A 26,900-nucleotide genomic window follows, 5' to 3' on the forward strand; every position below is an offset into this window, starting at 1 on the left:
ACTGTTGCTTGTCATATTCATCGACAGATAGTTAGTGGCTGTTGCTATCAAAACTTGTTCGAAGATTTAGACAAATTTTCTGCAGTGTGACTTCAGTTATGACAATTATCAAGCCAAGAACCAATAGGAGTGCCAAATCTGATGACGCACTCATCACAACTTTAAAACAGCTCAGCGAAATCAGCTTTTGTTTCTTGTTTTAAGGCATGCTGTGAGCAAAATTACTGCTTCTGTTTGTTTGTGTTTGCCGTGAGGTATCATATCAGAATGTGGGATAGTGAAAGTGTCCCAGATAGATGACATCAATGAGTTCTCTTGCATGTCTTCATTGGAGTTCAGTCTGATAATATGACCACTGAGATCTTACAGTCTGACATTGGAGCCATCTTTGTTAAGTCTGACATTTTAAAAACATTCATTATTAAAGATTACACAGTATGAGCCATGCCTTGATTTTTTTATTTAAACATATAGTTTACCCAAAAATGACAATTCTGTTATAATTTACTCTCCCTACACTTGTTCCAATCTTGTTTGAGTTTTTCTTTTGTTGAACACAAAGCAAGAAATTGGGATGAAGGTTGGAAAGCAGCAGATATGATTGTCGATGGTTGCTGGTTTTGCAACATTCTTCCAAATAACTTTTTTTGTGTTCAACAGCAATCCAGTAAGGTTTCAGATCCTTCCTAAATAAGCCATGCTGAGGAATTTTTCACTTTTGTTTGTTTAAAAACACTTATTTTGCAGAATCAAAGCATGTAACTGTTGTTGTATCTGAAATGTCTAGCTTCCTATTAGTTATTAGACTCATTATAGTCTTGTTCAGCCAGTTTCATGGCGAAAAATGTTACAAACATTAAAAATTTATTTATTGTATTATCAAATTTATTTGTGTAATGGCCCTTTTTCACTGAGTGGGACAGTACGGTAGGGTTTTGGGTTTTTAAATATACATTTAACAAAGGTTTTAAATATACATGTTTTAAATATACATTTGATTCTGTCAGAAACGACAAACACGAGACTGACGCGTAAAAAAAAAAAAGTAAACCCTAAGCCTGATAAAGGTGACTCGTACTGACCCGTATCGTATCGTATCGTTCTGTACCAGTCAGTGGAAGTGGGCCATAACATGGTTTAGTTCCCTTATAGACTACAAAAAAATATATTTTCTAGTAAAGCTTTTGCATCAGCTTGTGATTTTCTTCAGTATGACATGTTTCACAGTGAACGCAGTGAGCTTTATGTCTGGATGTGCTGAGAGTGTGACGTGCATTTCAGATTAAGTTAGACACCAGTTACCTATTACCTCCACATTAGTAAAATTTCAGAGAAACTGCATTTTTCAAAATAAAAGCAAAGCAAATAAATGCTATTGTGGAATACATTTAATATTTCTACTCCTATTATTGAATATTAATTTCAATTATTTTTTAGTACATCTATTCAGTTACATGTTAATAAAAATATCTAATTTGCCAATTACACAACAGCAACTCAATTCATTCAAGATGATCTACTGAAGTTCAAAGCTAGCATCAGAATGGGAAAGAAAGTTGACTTTAAACATGGCATAGTTGTTGATTCCAGAAACACCAGTCAGATTATTTCAGAAAAGGCTCACAGATCAGATAAAGTTTGCATGATGTGGAAGTTGTACTTTAAATTGAAATGAAGTATTGAGTAGAGCATGGGATTTTATTTGTATATCTTTCCCTTAAAGTAAACGAACTGCAAGAGGGGCGTATTTAAGAATATCGTGCCTTAAGCAGTCAAACTGACATCAACAGAGATTGACTTTTACTCAAAGCATGGAAGCAAATAGTCAGATTTTGATTGAAGATTACCAAATGAAATTGGTTGGTTATTTCTGTTGAATAACTTGCAAAGGTTAATTGTTCACCTAAAGAATAAAGCAAAATAAACATTGTACATTTTGATTTCACATGGACTTTAAGTCTTCTGCTGCGACATTCAGATGGTGAATAGAGTCAGAATTTGGCATAAACAACATGAAAGCATGGATTTATCCCTCCCAAACAGGCTTCTGGTGATGTAATGGTGTGGGAGGGATTATATTTGGCACACTTTGGGCCTTTTAGTAAAATCTGAGTGTCATTTAAGAGTCTCATGCTACACTGCTGCTGACCATGTTTAAACTTTTATGACCGCAATGCACCTAGCATGTGATGGCCACCTTTGGCAGGAAAACACACCATGTCACAAAGTTCAAATCTTATTAAACTGGTTTCTTGAACATGACAGTGTTTGTTATAAAGGCTCCCACAGTCACTGGATCAGATCTTCAATCTTATGATTCTATCCTGTCAATATGGACCAGAGGCAAAGACTTTACTTTTGAACTCAAAGTGCATCAGGTTCATGCATTTTAAGGGATAGTTCACAACAAAATGTTAATTCTCCTTTTATACTCACACTCTAGAGGTTCTAAACTTATGAATTTATTTCTTCTGTAGAACACAAAACAATATATTATGAAGAAGGTTGGAAAAAAGCAGTAATTGACATAATGGTTAAGGAACATAAATACTATGGACGTCAATAGCTGTTTTTCAACTTTCTTTAGTATATATGTATACAGTATATGTCCCTTTTTTAACAGAAGAAAGAAACTTAAACAGGTTTGTGTAGTAAATGATGACAGAATTTTTGTTTTTGGCTGAATTATTCCTGTAAATTTTATGATGTACAGAAGTTTTACCATTACCATTACCATTTACCACACTGACTTGTCTATACCCTTGTTTACTATTACACATATTGCTTAGTTGTTAGACAGTATAATAATAATGTGCTGTTGTGATTATTTTAAGAAATAAACGAAGACGAGTCAGCGAATTGAGATGCTTATTCCAGGAGAATATTGTAGACACCACCTGCCGAAGAAATGTGGCACTTCAGTTGATGCAACTGCGTCTATCTGTGCACATCAGCTTTATATGTATTATTGCAGTGCATTATATATTTGGTTCCTAGTTTTGTGTAATATTGATTAAAAAATATATTTAAAATGTATATTCTTTATGATTTTCTTCAAAAATAATTATGTGAAGTTTGTTTTTGTCCAACCTTAGGCATGAAAAATAGGTAGGTGGCTACAAGTCCTTGTTTTAAAGGTATAGATCATGTAGAAATGGCAATTACCTCATCACATTTTCTTCCTCATGTTGTCCCAAAACCTTTGAGTTTTTTTTTTTTTTTTTTTTTTGAAGAAGAAGATATTTTATAAAATGTTAAAACCCAGTAACCATTAACACTCTTAATAAGAAAAGATAAATAGTATGGAAGTCAGTGGTCCCCACACTGCAAAAATGCTTTTCTTACTTTAGATTTTGTCTTGTTTCTAGTCCAAATATCTAAAGATTCTTGAATCAAGAAGCACTTTTTCTAGAGAAGCAAAAATATTGTCTTGTTTTCAGAAATAATGTCAAAAATAAGTGAGATTTTCCTCAAAACTAGCAAAATAATCTGCCGGTGACGCAAGCAAAACAATCAAAATGTTTTGAGCATCTGTATCACAGTGTATTTATCGCCAATAGTTACAGTGCAGGATTAGACCATTTATTAAAGTGTAGGATAAAGATATTATTATTTTTAAATAATTTATACAATGATGACCATGTTATTTTACGTTTGATTTTTCAATTTCTCTCCCTAAATACTATCAGACTCCACAGAAAACTATAAAGCACTGTTTGTTTAACTTTTTTTTTTTTTTGCTCTGTCATATTTTTACATGCTTGTAGTTTATATATTATGCCAATGGACTGCATAGAACAAGACTTGATCACCCCCTGTCAGTCTAATTTAATGAAATCTTTCCAAATAGAGCTATTTAAATCATCTGCTAAAATGATATTCATATCGCAACATGTATCACAGCAAAATGAAATATCGCTATGTCAGATTTCTCAGATTTCATGGAGCCCTATTATAGTGAAAACCAATACAGGATTTTCTATTTTAATAACTTGAATTATAGGGTCATACTAACTATATAATAAACTTCATGCACTGCCGGCTTTTGGACTAATTATTATCATTATTTATTTAGTTATATATCATTATTTTCATTAGCTCACGAGTTGTTAAAAAAGCTGTTACAATATTTTCATGGATGTTAATATTCACTATATATACTAAACACACACACATATACTGTATATGTGTTCGCTGTAAGAAAATTAGGTGACCTCTGTAAATTTTAAGTGTATATGACCTATATTATTTTGTAAAGAATCTTAAAAAGCAGTCTAGTCTTAAAGCACTATAAGAATTCTTTGTCATTTCTCTGGCTAAAGAAAAAGGCACATTAAGAAAGTTAATGAGAACATAGCATTACACAGTATGAGTCTAATTGCAACCTTTCTTGGTCCAGTGAATAAGACGTCTAACATAAGAAGTCTGTGCTCCCTGTGGATTGAATGAACCTAGAAAATGTACATGAACTTTTAAAATGGCCGTATTAACTTTTATTAAACGTTTCCTCCTCATGTTCCACCAGAACGCTTTTGGTTTTAACAGTGTAAAAAATGTGCTCTGCTGCCCTTACTGCCTTTAACAGTGAGAAAGCCAGCAATGATTTTCATACCTCATTGCATTTTAAGTCTCAATAAGTCATGCAGAATGTTAATCAGTGACCAAATCAGTTTTGAGTCACTGCTTCTGTAATGGTGCCAAACCTCCACACACACCAACAAACTGAAGAGGTCTGAGCAAGCTGTAAAATATTTCATTTGTTTCTTGCAGTTAAAATGAGTTGCATGGCCTTTGTCTCTGTATTGTTGCGTGTTCTGAATTTTAATGACCTGAGAATGCTCAATGGACACTGGATTTAGACCTGGTTAGGGAATAAGTGCTACTTTTCCAACAGTAGCTCAGCCTAAATTGGACCTTGGTGCTTTGGAAAAGAATATGTTTGTTTGACAGTGTTTGGAAAAGTTTGTTGATTTACACTACTGTTCAGCAGTGCAGTAAACTATTATTAAACATACACTCATAAGACCTTTACATTGTTATATTGCTGTTCTTTAGAACTTTCCATTCCTCAGAATTCTGGAAAAATCCATTGGTTTGTGGAAAGTATAATGCAGCAAAATTGCTTTTTAGCTCTGGTAATAACAACAACAATAATAATAATAATAATATTAATGGCGGTTCATTTTGCTGTGGCGACCCCTGATGAATCAAAGGGCTAAGACGAAGGAAAATTAATTAATGAATGAATAATAATAGCCAGGAGCTAGCTCTCTGCAACTTTCACATGGTTGCCCACTAAAGCTTAGTAGGGCTGTGCCCGGTTAGTACCTTGATGGAGACCTTATGAGAAAGCTAGGTTGCTGCCAGAAGTGCTATTAGTGAGGCCAGAAGTGGGCACTCAACCTGCGGTCTGGGTTGGTCCTGACACCTGTGTATAGTGAAGGGGACTCTAGTGCTCAGTGAGCACTGTCATTGGGATCAGACGTTAAACTGAGATCCCAACTCTTTGTGGTCGTTAAAAATCCCTGGATATCATTCGATTAAAAAGTAAGGGTTATCTGGGGCATCTTGGCTAAATCCCCATATGCTAATTGGCTTTATCAATCTGTCTCCTCTTCACTAATCTGCTGGTGTATGGTCTGACGGTCATCCAGGTGGATTATGCACACTGGTGGTGAAAGAGGAGATTTTCTTCCAGAAAAGCGCTATATAAATTTAAGGAATTATTTTTATTAATAATATTAATAATAATTATGATAATAATAATAATAATAATAATAATAATAATAATAATAATAATAATAATAATAATAATAATAATAAAGTCAGCATTCTGCTTTCTGAAGGATCATTTGATACTGAAGTAATGATGAAATGATGAACCGCATGATATAAGATATGATAAAACACTTATTTCATATCATAAAACATTTCATAATGTTATTGTATTTATTTTGACCACATATATTCAGACTCTGTATACACCTTTTTAAAAACTTTGTTGAAAAAAAAAAACTGTTGAAAAGTGCAAGATTCTAGAATACAATTTATAATCTATCATCCTTTCTCATGGATGCTCAATTTTGCAGCCAGGTTGTATTGAACCAATCACACTAAGCTGTAAATGTCATTTCACTTCTGATAAATCTCACCTGATCTCACCACACACACACACACACACACACACGCTCCCTCACTCCCATTTCTAGTGACTATGACACCAGATGAGATTAAAGATTAAGTTCTTGCTTTCATTTGACACGGACATTTTTGAATGCCATTAAAGGAGTATGATCTTTTTCTGTTGTCTAGTAGCTAATACTTGAGGTTACCTGACACTAATTGTGTTTTTACTATCAGGCTGATTTAGCTAATATATCAAGTTACACGTCATTTATTTTATTTGTGAAATTTACTTGCAATTTGTCACTAAACATTCCTTCAACACCAAAATAATACAATGTAGAGTGTTTATATATATATATATATATAAATGTGTTTATACAGGCTGATAAACATTTAAGGGTGTTCTACACGCAGGAAGGTTCCAGGAAGGTCTGACTGCAGTAAAGTTTCTTATAATTTTTTCAAATGATTTCACAGCGAATTGCCATTCACATTCATTTAAAGGATCCTGTCAGATTATCTATGATGCACCAATTTAAATGATATGGTGAGATTGAGTTGAAACTATTCACATATTAAAATAAGTTGGTCAAAGCAAGTCTCTAGATATCAGTCAATTGAATCGCTGTCCAATTCCATCAAGTGATATGGCCAATGTGAGTCTTCATTTAACAGTTTACTGATTCAAATGATCCACTTATAAAAGTTTTATACATATAGTAGAAGTCATATGAGAGAGAAGCCCTCCTTTGAAATTTTCATTTTATTTTTTTATTTTTTTAATTCTCAAATAAATAATTTCTTAAATGATGTTTAATGAGTAAGGAATTTTTATTTCCTATAATATTTTTTCTTCTGGAAAAGTTGTATTTGTTTTATTTCAGCTAAAATAAAATCTTTTTTTTTTTTTTTGACTTGACTTGACTTGACTTGAAACCTGAAAATGTCAAAAAGTGGGGGAAAAAACACCCAATAAACTCAAAATACATCATCTGAAAAAAAAAAAAATCTTTAGCTGTTAGTTATTACAAAAATGCACAATAATGTTTTAAATGTTATTCAAGAAGACTTGTTTGTTTATATTTTTTGATTTTATACAGAGTGGATGACTTTGGCCTGGGTCTGCTCCTTCGGACCAAACAGATCAAGCGTATGATCTCTTCATATGTGGGGGAGAATGTGGAGTTTGAGAGGCAGTATCTCAGCGGAGAGCTGGAAGTGGAGTTGACCCCACAGGTGAGACCATTCTTAACCTGTACAGTCACAGTAGAAGCTTTATTCTCATTAAATAATATATTCCCCGCTATGTATATGCTAAAGATTTTATAGTACAATCCTTCCAAAACAAATCTAATCAGGTTGGTTTTGTTCACCCATTGTGCTTTGTTTATTACAGGGCACACTAGCCGAGCGGATCCGGGCCGGTGGCGCAGGTGTTCCTGCTTTCTTCACTGCCACAGGCTATGGCACACTCATCCAAGAGGGCGGCTCTCCTATCAAGTACAACAAGGACGGCACTATTGCCATAGCCAGTGAACCCAGAGAGGTCAGGGGTCACTTACCTTCCAGTGATATAATAATATAACTGATTAGTAGGGATCAAAATTAGAGAGCAATTTATGAAAGCTTGAATAAAGTTATAGAAATAATGTAATCTTTAAGATTCAAAATAAAATCCATTTTAGTTGTGGCTATGCTATGCTAGTAGAACAGTGTTTTGCTAAATAAACAATACACTTCAACAAAAACCCTTAATTTTGTGGTAAAATTTCTCTTGAAATTAGAGAACAGTATTTAACCTCAAAATTAGAGATGCCCAAACTAGGCCCCACGGGGCAAATTTGGCCCATGGTAACCCTTGAGTTGCCTCGCCATCCCATCTAAGAAGAGGAGGAGAATGATTGGGATGGTTTAGCTATTGTCATTTCATAAATTTAACCTTTTAATTGTTTGTTTTATTGTTATGCATCAGAAAAGCTAACAGAAATTGAATGTTTCAATTTAAATGCTGTAGTTTAGTTTAAAATGTACATACTGTCAACCGACGGATAGAGTACAATGGAGAGACTTTGGTGAGCAAATCAAGGTAAAGGCAGATTCTGCTTGACTAGTGTACTCTGCATTCAACTCCACTGTGTTATAAATGTGGTTGTTTCTGTTTTTATTGCAACGAGTTATAATTCAAATGTTATATTGCATTAACTAAAACGATTCAGAGCAATGTTTTCTTCTTGTTTTTAAATGTTATGAAGTAAATTTGGAAATTACTCATGGCAAATTTAATATAAAATAGTTTAGTATTTTTTTAGTATTTAGTAATACTAAACTATTTAGTAATAGTTTAGTATTTAAGAGCCCACGGCTCTTAATGAGATTTGGTTTTTGGCCCTTCATAATAAAAAAAGTTTGGGCACCTCTGCTCAAAATCGAAGTGCAAATAAATACATAAATAAAGACTTGCGCATGCGCACACGATACGCATGTCAAGTGCACACTACATGTATGTCTATGTCATACGCATACAAAATGCATGTTTTGCAAGTGCAATACATGTGTCGTGCACGCAATAGTATGTCTATGTCACTCACACACAATACTACGTTGTTCACTTGCGTTGTGCGGATGTGATGTGTATCCTGTGCGCATGACATTGTATCATGTGCCAGGGCAAAAATAATCAATATTATTTTTATTTTTGTGCAATTTTCACAAAAGGGGCCCTGTAGATCAGCAATGATTGAGGCATGAGAAAAATGAAATCCCAACTAAAATTTCTGAAGGTTCCAACATGGGATTCCTCACAAACTCTCTTTTTGGTTTTTGGTCTTTTCACACGTAAAATTTGTAACTTTCAATCACAGTCAATTAATATGAATTTTTGATTGTGCAGTGCTAATGTTCTTTTTTTTTTTTCTCTAACTTTAGACATTGTCCTAAATTTTTTTTTAAATTTAAAGCCAAATTGTTCCTAATTAATAGAGTTGACCTTACAAAAAACTGCTGCACAACACAAAGGTTAATTTCATAATTGTCATGTTCTTAAATTCTAGCTCGATGGTTGCATCTATGGTGATTTAAGAAAATGATTCTCAACCAGTTAAGGGTAATTCAGGACATCCTGCTTAGCAAGTTAAGGAATTAGAGCTGAAAGCTAAAGTGTATGATAAGAGATTTCTTAAGTGAAAGAAGAATAGGAGCATGAAAAAAGGCAGAGAGAGTGTGAGAAACATGTAACAAAAGAAGCTTGAGATGGACTAAGCATGCCACCTCAAAGAAATCGGGTTGAAAGCTTTTACTGATGATTCTAATTTCCATGTGAGTCGTAACATTCATGTATTTCCTCTTTTTTTGAGGATCAAGAGGTAGACAAGTTTTAGTTTTTTTACTCATTTTAAACAAGTTGCCATCAATCCTAAATGGTCGAAAGCATTTAGTTTGTTTCAGTGTGATCTTGTAGCAAAACCACAGGTAGCTTGTTCCTCTTTGTTAGTGGAACACTCTTTTGATTATGTATAGAAAACGCTGCTAATACTAGAATTTATAAGCTGGTTTGTGAGGCTTACTTCCACAAATTTTCATAATCATCAAAAATTAACGATGGGATCTATGTTGAATTTGTTTGCAAAAGGGAATCAATGTTCGATTGGTGGTGTGTTTCTGTGAAAGTAAAAGTATAAGGCACATATGATACTTGTGATGTAACTTACAGGACATCACTACTATCTCACAGCCATAGCTAGTCTTTCTCAGGACATCACTAGTCTCTTGCACTCTTTGCTGGGATCTGCTCTTTTTCAGTCTCTTCCACACTTCTGTGACTGTTGTTCAAAGTCTTAACTTTTTCATTAAGGATATTTAAAGATTTTCAATCAGGTTTAGTTTAGGACTTAGGCTGCCCGTAACTAAAGATTCCAGTAATCTTTGCTTCAAGGAACTGTTTTACCCATATTTCTTTGTGATGGGGTCATTCTCCTACATAAAAAATGTTATTTGATTGAGCGATTAATACAGCAAAGGAGCCACATATTTCTGAAGAAGCTTCTGATAAACATTTGCTGAGAATGCTTCTTCAAAAATATGTGGCTCCTTTTCTGCATTAATCGCTTAATCAAATACCTTATGTTTGTAACTTATGACGTGTATAAAAACAGTTGTTTTATTCTTGCTAAAATTATTTCAAACAGTAAACTTCAAACTTTATAACATAATATAACTGATGAGATCAGTACATACAAAAAAGTAAGATATCACATTTTTTTCCACTACTGGCTTGCTTGGTTTGTGACTTGTCTAGCTGTGCATCAATGGATTTGCTCTTCAGTGGTTGGACTTTCTGCAGTGAAAATCAAACCACAGTGAACGGAACTAAACTGAACTTCAACTCTGAAAACTGGACTGACACAGTTTCAATTCACTAGAACTTCTATGTTAAGCTGCTTTGACACATTGTAAAAGTGCTGTAGAAATAAAGATGAATTGAATTGAATAGGATTTGCCACTGTTGTTGCAGGTGCGTGAATTTAATGGTCGCCACTACATCATGGAAAAATCCATAACAGGTGACTTTGCACTGATCAAAGCCTGGAAAGCGGACAAAGCTGGAAACATCATCTTCAGGTACAAATCTTGCTTCTTCTCAGGATGTATAGTATCTGCTTTGTAGATATACTGCAAGTATTTTATTTTATTTTTTTTATTTTTTATTTTTTTAACAGTACAGTGTCACATGCACAGTATCACATGGTGTGTTTGGTGTTTTGCCCAAACCTGAAAATAGCTCTTTTCTCTCACCTTTCTGTTTCCATTTAGCACATACCCACAGACTATTTCACTGAAGGCAAGGCCACATGAGACACTTTTTGAAAAAGAGACATAGGCATTACATTATATTAGATTGTGTTTTAAACAATGCATGTAGTGAAATGTCTTCTTTCAAATTTAAACCCAGTAATTTTTATTATACATCCCACAAAAAATGACATTGTAAAAATAGTATTAAAATACATTAAAAAATAGGAGTGTTATTTTTCTATTTGAAATGCGCAACTGTGCATACTTTGAGGCTGGTATATTTTTTTGTTTGTTCGCTCCTTCGTTCGTTTGCACGTTTTTTTTTTTTTTTGTGAACTGGCTCGTTCGTTCATTCATTCATTCATTTATTTATTATTTATTAGGTGTTTAATGTTATATATTAGGTTTTTAAAGGTAATATTATAACATTAGCTAATATTTAATATTATTTATGAGATGTATAAAGTTGTGTCTTGTTTTAAGACCATTTTAAAAAATCCCTGAGTTTAGCATCTTTACAACTGCCTATTTGAGTGTCACATGATCATAAAGCATTTAAAATAAATTATTAAAATTTGTATTATTCTGTTAATTTTTCTTTTAATGTTATTTAATGTGATTGAGCACAGCTAAATGAAAATGAACAGTTGTATTTATAAATAATGTTCACAGATGTAATTCTTAATAGATAATACGTAGGTACATGCATATATACTGTACATGCAGTGCTCAGCATAATTAAGAACACCCCATTTTAAAAATGAATATCTGTATCCATTTCTCAGTGAATATAGGCAATGTATTTTTGGTGCATTTAAACAAAACAGATATATTTATTAAAATAATATTTTAGTCAACAATCATTTTTAGAAATTGAAAGCTATTACAATTAAATTTAAGCAGAATATAAAGAAAATTAAAATTAAAACCTACAAAATTTCAACTAATTAAAAGAAATAAAAAAAAAAATAATAGAAATAATAGAAATATAAAACATAAATTTGGGTGTTCTAGTTTTGGACCGTTATCGTAAGTTATTTGGTTAGATAAGCTCCAGATTTGGCTTCACTACTGACTAATGAATATGCACAAATCTAATATTGTATAGCTTCCTATTCAAAATATGGTCTTAAAATAAAGATTTGTGAGGGGTGTACTTATGTATGCTGAGCACTGTACATATGTTAAACAACATATTTCACTGATCTCAATTTTTTGAATGGTCTATATATAATATAAATATGTGTTTTATGGTGAATATTATAAAAGGATTTTATATTAAAATACATTCCATATTTCATTCTGTATATAACATTTTATAAAATATGTAACTAATGATTTAATCAATGTGAGGACACTGTATGATTTTAAGTGCTCATTTATTAACATCTTGCAACCTTACATAATTTATTTACAGTGCAGTATTGCGTTTTACCACAAGGGTGCACTGTTTCCTTTTCCATAAACTGAATACACTCGTTTTGCTTTGGTTGATATTTTTTAAAGGGGCACCAATATGGATGCGATGATGACTTGACAATAGCAGTTTCTAATAATATCTCTGCACTGATTTTTATATCTTCTCATTCTACTTTCACAACATTTCATCATTAGTGCTTCTTAAACAGAGAAAAGAACATCACACTCATAGTAATATTCCACCTCAGCCTTTTCAATTTAAAGCTGGTTTTACAGACTTGCTGTTCTGATGTACAGATGCATGTTCTTTTTCTTTTTTTTTCTTAATCAGAAAAACAGCCCGAAACTTCAACCAGCCCATGTGCAAGGCAGCCAAGACCACGATTGTGGAGGTAAGCGTTGCAGTTAAAATGCATTATTTTAGATTTAAAAGCTTGTGCATGTGTCATATTATTTATCTTATGAATTCAATTTCCCCCAATGTATATATTTCTTGTCCTGCATTTTATTTCAACATTGTTTCTCACGTAAACAAAACAAATTGTGGGTTTCATCTAGATCTTTGAAGTTTTTCTCCCTCTATTCACTCTTTTTCATTTCCTTTCTAGCGAGAGCGCTTTTCAAACACTTGTCTGCATATCAAATATGCTTTTATCTAAGCCTTTGTTCAAAACACGCTGCTACGAACAAAAGACTTATCAAAAGGCATTTTCAGTCCAACGAACTCCCATTAATTAATCTGGTCTTCCAGTATTTCTGTTCTTTCTCATGCAGCCTTGGTTTAAAATGACCACTGATTTATTTATTTTTTTCTAGAACTAGGCTTTATACCACTGGTCAATATTAAAGTAGCAAATTACAAATACTCTCAAACTACTTCAATTGAGTAGTTTTTCTCTGGAATTTTAATTTATTAAGTACTTTTAAAAATGTACTTTCCCTTAAGTACATTTATAGTGCAGTATTGGTACTTTTATCCCACTACTTTGCTTCAAAGTGCAGTCACTACTTTTTTATTAGAAAACATCAAACCTAAAATCATCCAAATATAATGTTAATGAATCATGTTACATCTTGACGTTGTGTAGATGTCTATGACATCTATCAGACGTTGGATTTTGGTTGCTATACCTGATGAATAAATGTCAGTATTTGACGTCAATATGATGTTTGTTTAAGATGTTGGCTCGACGTTGGATTTTGGTCACTTTGTAACACAAGCTAAAATCAACCAAATATCAACCACAGCCCATCTCTGGGAAACATCCACACTCACATTCACACACTCACTCATACAATACGGACAATTAAGCCTACCCAATTCACCTGTACCGCATGTCTTTGGACGGTGGGGGAAACCGGAGCACCCGGAGGAAACCCATGTGAAAGCAGGGAGAACATGCAAACTCCACACAAAAATGCCAACTGAGCCGAGGTTCAAACCAGCGACCTTCTTGCTGTGTGGCGACAGCACTACCTACTGCGCCACTGCCTCGCCAACTTTTAATGTTACTTTTTGTAATTTTTTTTTTTTGGTTTGCGATCAATTTATTACTAGCACTATCATCCAATATAAAGTATTTTCCTAGCCAATATGCTATAATTGTCTTTTGCTGCAGTGAAAATATATTAAAAGCATTTTGCTTAATTTCTACATTATTTATCACAAGCATTATATTAAAATGTTTCTGTTAAAGTTCACCTCCCTATCATAATTTTGCCATCATATTTACTCACCTTGGATTTTATTGTGAGTTTTTTTTTCTATTGAACACAAAAAGAAGATATTTTGAAGAATGTTGGAAACCTGTAACCATTGACTTCCATAGTGAAAAGTAACAACTAATATGTAAGTCAATGGTTGCAGGTTTGCCACTTTCTTTAAAATATATTCTTTTGTGTTTAATTACAACAAACATTTTTTAAAGATGCAAGTATGTAATGGTAGAATATCCAGTTTTGGGTGAACTATCCCTTTAATATGTTTTAATGTAACTATAAGCTAACTTGAATGATCAATGAAAAGTTGTAATTTTAACTAATGCTTCTTTTCCTGTAACTACTCTTTACAATCAGTCCACCAATCAATCCATTAGTAGAACAATCATTCACATTCAGCAAGATTTGTGGCTTGCTCTTATTCTTTAATTGTCTTCTGCTGCAATTGTATCGGATGCTATTTGTACATTTCAAGCTTTTATTTGCCTGCTTTTCAGTCTTTATTGTAGCTATGAGCAGATATTAGTGGCCGGTATCATCTGACAATACGGTTATTGCAGTGCCACTAAAGATAAGCTTATCAGTTGACTGAGCGCACAGTAATGGTTTAAGGTCTTTTTCAATGTTTGTGCATCTGGTGATGAAAGCCGTCCTGCTAGGAGAACGAATCAGTCCAATGAGTGCTCAGCAACAGCGTGTATCTTGCGTTCTGCCTCTGTTTGACTGCTTGAGATGTTGTTTGTGGTGGCAGCCCTTCAGATTTCGCAGCAGGGACTCAGGATAAAGATTGACTCATGCCATGCACTGCCATTCCTGTTGTCAGGGGATGAGAACAGAAAACCGCCTTACTAGAGCTGCCTGTCGCATCTGCTTCAAAGAGTTTTTTAGTGGAGGAGGCTATTACAGGCAGTTCACCCAAAAATGAAGATTCTGTTATCGTTTACTCACTATTTACTTGTTTCAAACAAAGAGGTTATTTCTTCTATTGATCACAGAAGATATTTTGAAGAATGCTGAAAACCCGTAATCATTGACCTCCATTTATATTTTTATTTTTTATTCCAGATGCCAATGGTTACAGTTTTTTTTTATTCTAAATATATTTTTTTAGTGTTTGTAGTTTACCCAAAAATTAAGATTCTGTCATCATTTACTTACTCTTTACTCTTTTTTTTTTTTCAAAGAGTTCTGTCTTTTCTTAAACACCAAAGAAGATATTTTGAAGAATGCTGAAAACCTGTATCTATTGTCTTCCATTGAATTTTTTTTTTACTATGGATGCCAATTGTTACAGGTTTTTAGATTCTTTTTTATTTTAAATATCTTCTCTAGTGTTCGTAGTTTACCCAAAAATGAAGTTTCTGTTATCATTTACTCACTCTTTACTTTTTACTTTTTTTTAAAGATAGAGAGTTTTGTCCTCTGTCGAACAAAAAAAAATGTTTTGAAAAATGTTTAAAACCTTTAACCATTGACTTCCTTAGTATTTTTTTACTATGCATGCGAATAGTTAATTTTTTTATTTATGTATTTATTTAATTTCTAAATATCTTCTTTAGCTCTCATAATTCATCCAAAAAAGATTTTGTTATTATTTACTCACTCTTTACACTTTTTTCTGTTGAACACAAAAAGAAGATAAATTTGCATTAAGAATGCAACTGTTTACTTCCATTGTTTTTTTTTTTTTTTTTTTTTTTTTTTTTTTTTTTTAACCATGGATGCAAATGGTTACAGGTTCTTAGATTTTCTTTCTAAATATCTTATTTACTGTTCAACCGAAGGAAAGAAAAAAAAAAATATATATATATATATATATATGTGTGTGTGTGTGTGTGTGTGTGTGTGTGTGTGTGTGTGTGTGTGTGTGTATGTATGTATGTATGTATGTATGTACAGTGTATGTGTGTGTGTATGTATGTATGTATATGTGTATATATATATGTATATGTGTATATATATATATATATATATATATATATATATATATATATATATATATATATATATATATATATATATATAGTGTGTGTGTGTGAAGTATCTCTTTAATGTGAATAGTTTCAATTTAAAATTCTCTTTTTCAACAAGGACACGTTCACCTAAACAGAAGTTATGGTAGAGATATTTTTGATATTACACATCGTTTCTGTTTCTAATCATTGCGGTTAAATTTCTATTCATCAGACGTTGATACAAGATAAAGCAGCACAACTGTTTCCAACATTATTAATAGAATCAGCATACTGGAATGATTTCTGAAGGAGAATGTGACACTGGCGACAGGAGTAATGATGCAGAAAATTCAGCTTTGCCATCACATGAATAAATTATAATTTACATTATATTAAAAGATAAATGCTGACGCTGTAAGAGAGTATAAAAACACAAATGACTAAATAGTTTAATTACATTAGCCCACATCCTTAGAACATATATGTTTTTAAAGAAATATATAGCTTTTTTTGGTAATAGCACATTTTATAACCTAGAGTTAGATTAAAAATAGTCAAACTCAATGGTTAAGATCTTGGGGAGATGTAAGATGACCCTTTAAAAAAAAAAAAAAAAAATCTGTTCCTTTTAAAAATACCCATAACCCAATGTCACTAATACCAACCCCGACCTGTTTTAGAGCGTAATCTTTTCAGGTCTCATGTTGGATCTCACATTGAATGGTTATTAGATCTAAGTAGACTTGTCATGACCTATTCTCTATCTGCACTGTATGAGCGTGCTTGTAAGGCAGGATCATCACTTAAGGGTTAAATGAAGGAGAAGGGAGCTGATTTCTGCTGAGGACAAACAGAAATTAGATAAACATTTTCTTCAGGCAACTAGTCAGTAATACTTCAGGAAAGCATGTAAATAAACACAAATACATAGTTTGATGTGATTTAATAAGGTTGCATTCACTTTAGAAAAGTACCACAGTAGAGTTTGCTAGATGGTGCACTTCATATTATTCAATGAACAGAGCTCTGACCTTAAATAAACCAAGGCTAGCGTGAAAGCCTCCTAACAAGCTTATGAAGGACCGTTAGAATGATTCATATCATTGTCTTCACATGCAGGCAACAGCATGAATCTGTGTGGGAAATGACTTTCACATAATATACACAAATCTGAGTCATAACCGCTGTGTTTTCAAAATGCATTTGCTAACTGATTTCTTAAGAAGTGTCAATTAAATAGTTTTTTAATTGAATTTATAATTATTACGTATTGAATCAATATTAAGTGAACATCAATATTTGCTGAAAATGCTCTGAACAGATGTCATCCCTATAATATTGCACTATAATTTAGCAATATTTTAAAGATATACATCAATGATTAATGAATGATTTGCATCTTGGCAATTGACATTCATGTTAAGTTGTTGAGAAACGCACACACAAAAGGAACAAATGCTTATTTGGATATAGAAATCCATCTTAATGACATGAGATCCGTCAGGATAAGCGACTTGATTCATTACACTGTGTGCTCAATAAGGGTGTTTTTTTGTGTGTGTGTCTAATTCCTGATGAGGTAAATATTGTTGCAGACAACACTACACTCAAAACAATCTTGAGGCCTAAAAAAATAAGATTTATTTATTCTGTATTCTTGCATATAATATTTCCACCCATATACTTTTAATGTAATTGAACTAGAAACATTTAAGAACATGATTTACGTTATAGTATCAATGTGTTTGAAATTCTACTTATTAATTTAAAACACGTTGAATTTAATCTGTTGTGTAGATTATGTAGTTATCAATTTTGCCTCTAAATATTAATATAAGTGAAGCAATCTCATATAATTTAACTATTTGTATCTTGCTTTTTCTACAGCAAGATTTATTTATACCATTTTCATTTATTTATACCAGATTAAATCTGGTGCACGGCATGGTGGCTCAGTGGTTAGCACTGTCGCCTCACAGTAAGAAGGCCGCTGGTTCGAGTCCTGGCTGGGTCAGTTGGCGTTTCTGTGTGGAGTTTGCGTGTTCTCCCCATGTTCACGTGTGTTTCCTCCCAGATGCTCTGGTTTCTCCCATAAGATAAGATATGCGCTATGGATGAATTGAATAAACAAAATTGGCCGTAGTGTATGAGTGTGTCTGTAAATGAGTGTGTATGCGTGTTTCCCAGTAGGGGATTCTGGAAGGACATCTGCTGTGTAAAACATGATCTGGAATAGTTGGCGGTTCATTCTGCTGTGGCAACCTCTGAAATGGAGACTAAGCTGAAGGAAAATGAATGGAAACGAACCAACAAAAAACATTGAAGCTATCCTATAAGTATAGTGAATGGAAATTTAAATGATTCGAATATAATTCAAATGTTACATATTGATTCCCTAACATAATTCACAAACACATGCAAACGGTGACATCTCGAACAAGACAACACCATAATGCATATTTGAAATCATAAAAGACTGTTAAGATTAATTTCAGTCAGACAGTCTGGCATTTTCTGCCTGTGCAGCCCTCTGTTATTGTGAGGATAACTTTGTGGCTATGAGCATTTATTAATTTGATGTAAACGCTGGATTCTTATTACAAGCTGGCAATATTCTCTTCATAAATGCTTCAACATGTGATGTCAACAAACACGCAGGTATGCTTTTATTTTTCTTTGTTTTTTTTTTCTATTGGCTGTACTTAAAACTTTAAAACTTTAAGTTTTTGTCATATTGGTCCTAAATACAAGAGAATTTAACTTTAACAGAAACTTTTTCTATTTGCTTATAATCACAAATACAACAGAACCTTGCTAAAAAAAAAAACTGTCATCTCAGTCTGCATGATCTTTATGTAGAAGTGAATCACCAAAATAATTAATCTGATACAGAAAAATAATGAATAATGAACAAAGTCTACATATAGTCCTGCTGATTTCTTTAATGTTTTGCTTTTAGATCATTATAATATTAAATATTATTGATGCGTTTTTGTAAAGTTTTAAAGATGTTTGTGGAGGAATGATGCAATGATGCGTCTCGGACTGTTATTCCAACGCAATCTCATGGCAATTCGTAACTTTTTGATTTAGTGATTAATTCGTATGAATTTGAACAATTTCATTTGTACAATTTAGTACAATTTACTCATCACCCATTGACGGTTGGGTTTAGGGGTGGGGTTGGGTGCCACGCCTACTTTTTTTAAATCATACATTTTCGTACGACTGAACTTGTTTGAGTTCTTACGAATTAGCCCCAAACTGACCAAACATAAAATAAAGGCTGGTTAAAAAACCTGATTGATTAGTTAACTTGCCAGTCATATAACATATTCCCTGATCATTCAAAGTGGCTAATGCAAGCCTAGTTGATTGTGGTTTGTCCACACAAACGTATCCATTTCATACACTTCTCTAGGTTTTCGCGAAATAATTGAATTATTGCCATGCCTTTCTGTATAGCTGCTGTCTCTGTGAAAAGTTGTGCGTATAGGACTTGCTACAATTTTTCAGGTTAATTGCCAATGTTACTTATGATGCCTGTTGCCAACATGCTGGACAGTGCAAGTGTATCTGTCTGCGAGCTGCAAGAGAAGGGCGTAACATGAAAGGAGTTAACTTGTAGTAGAGGCATAACTTGGCTATCGAGATCCCATTGAGCCATGCGAGATGTCACAACGAGATGTTGTTGGCAAGAATGTGGAAATACTTTCCAGAGAACATTTTCAGTAAATGTTTTCTCCAAAATTAACCCATAATCAATTCATTTGATGTATTATTATATTCATTCTTGCGACTCCACTTGCTGTCTTCTTCGTCCGTTTTGTCATGACAGTTAGATTACTTGGGGTCACCCCAAGTGGTTGCAAACGACAGCACAATGGCGTGGTTGTCAAGTATGAAAGCCTCCACAACCCTCGGTGGTTTAGGGTTGGGGTAGGTTTAGATATTAATAACTGTGACGGTTTGGTTTAGGGTTAGAGGAAGGTGTAGACGCTATTAACTCTAATTACTGGGTTTAGGGTTGCGGTAGGTGTATACATTAATAACTGTGGGTACAGCGCCATCTTGCTGACAACATTGACACGATGGTCTCGACAACTTCAAGTTACTCCCCCTTCATGTTACGCCTCTGTCCTGCAGTCTGCAGACAGACCCTACTCACACAGTGAAGGGGGCTTGGAATAACGGTGTTGGGATTGTCCAGATTGCGTGGTCAGCAAAGGGTCAATTAAAAGCTTTATTTAGAAATAATGAAATTTGGGTAAGGAACACTGACTGAAAAAAAATGTAAAAGCACCTTACAAATGATCTTATATGCTTGAATGCAAGCAGCAACTCTGTCCTATTTCATTTGACCTTTTATTTTTTTTATTTTGCTTTCTCTGTATTTGGCCATAGAGTGCACTATCTTCCCTATATTCTGCATCTTCTTTACTCTGTAATAGCCTAGGCCATATTTAGCTGCGTGTAAGGGAAGACAGCATTTCATGATCATCCCATTATAATCTGCCAAAAGCAGCAGCCATGTTGAATTATTCCCCTCAATTGGCTGGCTGATGAGGCTTGCCAATGGCTCGGCGTTTGGAGAGAAGCGTTCCTGTTGCCTGTCAGAGCCTGTCGCTGGAAATACTGATGCCACTGCAGGAAACAGCCACCTTATTTCCTCTCGTTATAAACCAGACAACGCGGCACACCGTCCTAATGAACAGGATATCTGATAGCTGTGAGGAGACACAAAGCTGCTACTTTTCTAATGAATTAAAGAAACAGAAGTGATCATTAGCATTAGTCAAAGGAAATGCAGATTGGCAACAAAAAATAATAATAAAGCAGGCGCGATCGATTCGGCCAGCCGGTTGCCAGGCGACAGCAGATCTGTGGCATATTCCAGTTATCCTGTTATCGCAGGTACAATGAGGACCAGGGCATTGTGGGATGCGAGGCCAGTCGGTTCAAACAAGGCCATATTTGATAGTCACAACGGTTGTAAAGGAACCAATCTGTTCTTTTTCAAATTTGGTTGAAACGACAGGTTGCATGAAATGGGTTTTTTTTTTCTCCAGGACGGGGCTAATTGGTTATTGATGAAATTCATCCTCAAAGGTATTATCTCTTCTCCTCCTCCTCCTCCTCTCTGTCCAATTTCAAAACGCTGATTATCCTTTTGGTTTGTTGCACATAAATTACCAGTGCAACAGCTGGGGCGTTGTGAGCGAGATCAGGGATATTGCAAAATCTGAAGCCTGCAGATCGTAGTGTTGATTTTTCAATCCCATCAACCTCCTACTGGATTATTCGTGCATTTGTTGTGTTTATGTAAAGATTTTTTGTTATTATTGTTCTGAAAATTCTGTCTTCCAAGTCTTATTCATGACTGAATAGGACTTAACAAGGTCATTTAAATCTATTTGCTATTTTTTTCAGTTTTGATTAATTGTACATTTTTTCTTGTCAGCACAAAAGGAGACATTACAATACATTGTAAAAACATAGATGAAGGGCATTTGTTAAGTGATGTCATTGTTATGTTAATGTTGTTGTTTGTAGTAAAGCATAATCTTTAGACAATAACAATTACAGTGGGGAAAATAAGTATTAAACACGTCACTATTTTTCTCTGAAAACATATTACTAAAGATGCCGTTGACTGGAATTTTTCACCAGATGTTGATAGCAACCTAAGAAACCCATACAGTATATGCAAAAAACAACAAATCTAATTAGTTTTCAAATTAAGTTATGTGTAATAAAATAAAATAACAAAGGGAAAACTGATTGAACACATGAAGAAAGGGAGGTGAAGAAAGGCAGTGAAAGCCCAGACAGCAGCTGAAATCTCTCAGTAGTTGTTCAGTAACTCTCTGCCTTTCGTCATTGTAAATGCTGCTTCAGTCCAACATCTACATTACCAAGATGATGAAGATGAAACCAGGGTGGACATTTCAGCAAGACAACGATCTAAAACACAGCCAAGGAAACTCTTAAAGCTATCAGAGAAAGAAGAGCTGTAGAATGGCCTAGCCAATCTCCTATCCTGAATCCAGAGTAGAGAGAGTGTATTCTGGTGCGTGCTGGTGTTGAGATTATGCTACAAAAATTATAACAAAAACGGAAAAACGATATGCCGATCGCTGGATATGTTAACAGAGGAAGTTTCTGTTGTTAGACAACAGCAGAAGACGATCATGGGGCCTGGTGGAGGAAGTGAAAGCCTTGAGACTATCAAACATTGAAAAAGACAAGCAGATTCTTTTACTTGAAAATCGGGTGCTGATCTGGAGCAATTTACCAGGATGAATAAGGTCATGGTCACCAGATTAGAAATAAAAAGTAATAATAATAAAATAGAAATCAGTAGAAAATACAAATTAAAGGTCAGATTTGATAAACGAGACCCACAGGACCATCAAGAATTCTGTGAAAAACTCACACTTGAGCAATGCATGTGAATTCATTCTCCATATGAGAGGCATCTTTAAGGTGCCATCATTAACTAGCCTGTTATATAAACTATTAAATAGGTTTCAGTAGTTCAGTGCTTTCTCCTTGTGTCATTCCATTGTTATAATACATAACTCATTTTTCAGATTTTTTGCACATTGTTTATTCACATAAATAAATTGTATTCAAAGTTAATTATTATATATAGTTAAAAAATTTGACTGTGTCCTGCTTAATATTTTTTTTTTTCTGAGGTAAAAATAATGACCACAAGGTATGTCACGATAAGTCATTACTGTTGTGCGATAAATAGTCAAAGAAATTATTGTGATAAGTGATATTATTGTCAGTTTAAAACCAATTTATGTCAAGCACATGTAAATGACCCTTTTGGGTTTAATGTTATTCCTGAATCATAACTTTTCTGGAAGTGGACTGCAGATTTGAAACAGTTTACTTTGTTACCTCCTCAAAAATAGTTTTCAGGAAAGATATGAAAATGTAACTTTCTTTTTTGTCTGTTAGTAAAAAAAAAAAATCCCTGAATGTCTGACATCTCCAACAGGGATTAGATGAGATGACAGAAGCTGTGTAATCTGCTCAAGTTTTTAAGACATTAGATTAGACATAAAAATAATGGACGATATATATTGTGTGGCCAAAAGTGGTTGAGGTCATGTCCATGTATTGCAGGATAAGTCGATTTTCTGATTATTGTGACAGGCCTAATGACCACCATACATTTTATAATATATATACATATAATTTTATAATGTTTACGAAAGTTCAGGGTAGCAACAGTTTTATAAAGAAATTTGATGACATTCTAAAAATGTTTAAGGTTCACAATGCAGCACCTAGATACTGATTAATTGTCACTTTGAACTTTGTACTTCACCATTATCCACTATTATTATTATCACTATTATTCAAACCAATCGTTTTTACCCATGTGTCACCAAGAAGTTTTTACTCATAATTAAATTTGGTAGTACCTTATTTTGATGGTCCATTTGATTATTAGTAGACTGTCTGCTTAATATCTGTTGATACTGCTCCTTCAACAGACATTTAACTGACTATAAGAAACGGCAAGTACATGTCAACTTGCACTTACCCTAACCCCAACCTAACAGTCTACTAATCTAATGAGAATTAGTTGGCATGTAGATGCAATGTAACTTAAATTCAGCTACCGGACAATCAAAATAAAGTGTGACTGACAAATTTTCACTTATTTATATATATATATATTTAATAAAAACAGGTCAGAATAAGCATGTTGTTTCATATTTACAAACATTTATCAGATAAAGACCCGTTATTTTACCCATATTTTAATGAAAGTTAACTGAATCAGTTAACCGAAAGGCCTAATTGTGTTTTTTTTTTTAATGATCCTTTGGTTCAGATTGACTTCATGTGCTGCAGCATGTTTATAAATGCCATTGAAAAAAAAAAAAAACTTAGCTGTGTCTTTATAGGTTTGCTTCTCTTCCTTTTGGTGCATGTTCCCCTCAAGGACCACTTGAGTGAAGTGGTAATTGTGTTTTGCCTCAGGTTGGCAGCCCCTCAAGGTGCCTGCTGCTGATAGGCCAGGTTTCCTCGAGCATACATGTACTGAGCTGAAACCTGCTTCAAAAACATCTGCAAGTGAAGAAATATGTGCTTTGTAGCATATTAAAAATTTACTGTAAACTACTACACAAAATCCAACCTCAGTATTTTAACAACTTGTCTTGGTTTGTGTTTATTGCAAAATCTCTGCTCTCAGCTCTCCATCAGGCAAGAAGTAGAATATTTTGGGTTATTTTAAAATATATGCTCTGCAACTTATGTTTGTGTTCTTGGTATGTTACGATTCATCACTGTGATGGTTTGGTTCACTTCATGGTATTGAAACCATATTAGAAATACTTTAGCCTACCATACAGTACATTTCAGAATGTTTGATTTAGGTTTAAATTCTTCTTCAAATACACTCTCATCTGTAAAACAATTGTTCACTCAACTTAAAATCATTAGTTATCTTTTTGCGTTGTTTGTAACTTAATGTTTAGTTGATAAAGTTAAATAATTGACAAAAAGGACTTATTTCAAGTAACCGGGACTTGCAAAGTTTAGTGTTCATAGGTTAACTTACGTTTTCAAGCAAAGCAGAACTTGCTAACTTCAGTTAAAATGCATTAACTTACTTTTTCAGTTTGTCTGTACTAACAGTTAAGTTCACTGAAATCAGCAGATTTTCTCAGTTAGCACAAACAACCAAATATTTTTATTAAAGGATTTTGCCTTTAATGTACTTAATTGTCTAATATAATTGAATAATATATTGTCTTTTCATAATAATTTTCCTTATGAAATAAAATAATTCTCCTTAGAAAGTAATTGTTAGGACAAACTCAGCTCATGAGTTTATTATTATTGTTATTATTTTTATTAGTATTTTAATTTCATTGAATACAAGAATAATTACATCACTGCATTGAAGAGAAAATACAAATAGCAAAAAATAAAGAAGAGGAAAGAAAAGCCTCAATCATAGTACAAAGCTTCATTTATTAAGAAAAAAGATTATCATAAGCTTTTAAGAAATTATTTCTCTTATTATTATTAATAAGCTTAAGAGATTCAATATTGAACAAAATTTCAGCAAGAAAAGTATTAAATCTAGGTATTGCCTTTAGGAACTTATTTTTGTGTATAAAACATTTACAGTGTAACAAAGAAAATAAACAATAAGATCAAGAGCATGATCATTACCAGAGAAATACAGAAATATATATTTTATAGACCATTTTAAATCATCCTATTTTAATTTAAATTAAAATAGGATGATAAAAATTTTTTTAAAAGATTTTGTTCCAAAGAAGTTTAACGTGAACATAACTGTAGAGTAAGTGTAATAGGGTCTCTTCATGTATATTGCAGATAGTCCACACAAATTAGATATATCAAAATAATTAGCAATTTGGGAATTTGTAGGATCTACATTATGCAAATTCTTAAAATGTATCTCTCTTATTTTGTTGTTAACTCAAATCTTTTTAAGCTGCAATGATGAACTCACTGAGAGAGTTCATTGATCATTTTAAATCATCCTATTTTAATTTAAATTAAAATAGGATGATAAATAAAATTTAAAAAGATTTTGTTCCAAAGAAGTTTAACGTGAACATAACTGTAGAGTAAGTGTAATAAGGTCTCTTCATGTATATTGCAGATAGTCCACACAAATTAGATATATCAAAATAATTAGCAATTTGGGAATTTGTAGGATCTACATTATGCAAATTCTTAAAATGTATCTCTCTTATTTTGTTGTTAACTCAAATCTTTTTAAGCTGCAATGATGAACTCGCTGAGAGATGAGTGGACTTTTTTTTTGTCACCAGTCAGTGCAGAGTTAATTTTCTTTTGCATTCTTAGTTCCTCGGTAAACACATCCGGCTCTTTCTTTGCTGCTCTGTTGTGTATAAGCAGTTCTACGTTGCACATATATATTAACAAAAACAATTACATTGAAAAATCTCTGTTGCACATTGCTGCGCTTCTCATCTGCTCTCACAGACTCAACACAGGAAGACGTGCATCAGTGAGGCTGTTTACTTTGCTTTTCATTTTAAAATGCACTACTTTTGCTATTGTTATTGATTACTGTGGATTTTTTGACATTTGAAGATGAAGATAATTGGAAATGCAGCAGAACCATTTTAATTTGAAGAATCTTTGGAGAAACTTTTGAAAACGAGGGCAGGGTTGTGCACATTCGCTCCCTGGTTGTGTTATCTGGATCATTCTATATCCTTCATTTAGCCCAACTCATATGACCTTTGAGGGGGCAGGAGAATTTTTTTAGGGGTACCTTGGGGAACTATGAGAGCATGAGAGTTGTACTATGCTTTTCGTTCAAGTTTAAATATACCCTAACTTTTTAGCAATCTTAGAACAAAGTGTAATTATTTTTTTAAAAACATAATTTGACGTTTACAAACAGACTACCAGAGATGGTTAAAGTTATGGGCCTGAACCCTTCATTGCTGCTTGCAGCTGCTTTTGAATTTAGATTGGTCTCATAATGCTTACTGACACATGCCTATGTATCAAACTATTTTTAAGATTGTGGATTATTTATGTGGCGTCTGTTGGTTATGCTTGGCAGATAATACGAAGCAAGATGTGCAAAAATAAACATGCTAATCATTTTTAGCTACCTGCCTGATTTAAAGTGATGTGTAACATGCGTTCACTCCATGTTTCTGATCCAGAATTGCCAACTGTTTCACAACAACATGTGAGTGTCAGCTTTAATAGCCTTTGACATGGCTCACAGTCCAAAAAAAGAACAAACCTTTGAAAAAGGTTTTCCTCTCTCCCCTCAGGGATATTGCATCCCTGTTTTCCTTCTGTATAGGTGACATCATCTTATTTTCACTCTCATTG

At 33.4% G+C, this 26,900-nt stretch overlaps 1 protein-coding gene across 3 annotated transcripts in view; it reads left to right on the top strand.

The window, feature by feature from the left end:
* Positions 1–26,900, top strand: part of oxct1a (3-oxoacid CoA transferase 1a) — a 106,366-nt gene that overhangs the window by 5,405 nt on the left and 74,061 nt on the right. For all 3 annotated transcript variants that reach the window (XR_015496997.1, XR_015496998.1, NM_001007291.2), the window contains 4 exon segments: positions 7,227–7,362; positions 7,523–7,672; positions 10,637–10,743; positions 12,668–12,728. Coding sequence is in view for 1 of the 3 variants with exons in the window: in NM_001007291.2 (NP_001007292.1) it covers positions 7,227–7,362; positions 7,523–7,672; positions 10,637–10,743; positions 12,668–12,728 (454 nt within the window). In the remaining 2 variants the exon portion in view is untranslated.

This window comes from Danio rerio, chromosome 8 (assembly GCF_052040795.2).
Source record: "Danio rerio strain M-AB ecotype USA chromosome 8, GRCz13ab, whole genome shotgun sequence".
Taxonomy (NCBI): Eukaryota; Metazoa; Chordata; class Actinopteri; order Cypriniformes; family Danionidae; genus Danio; species Danio rerio.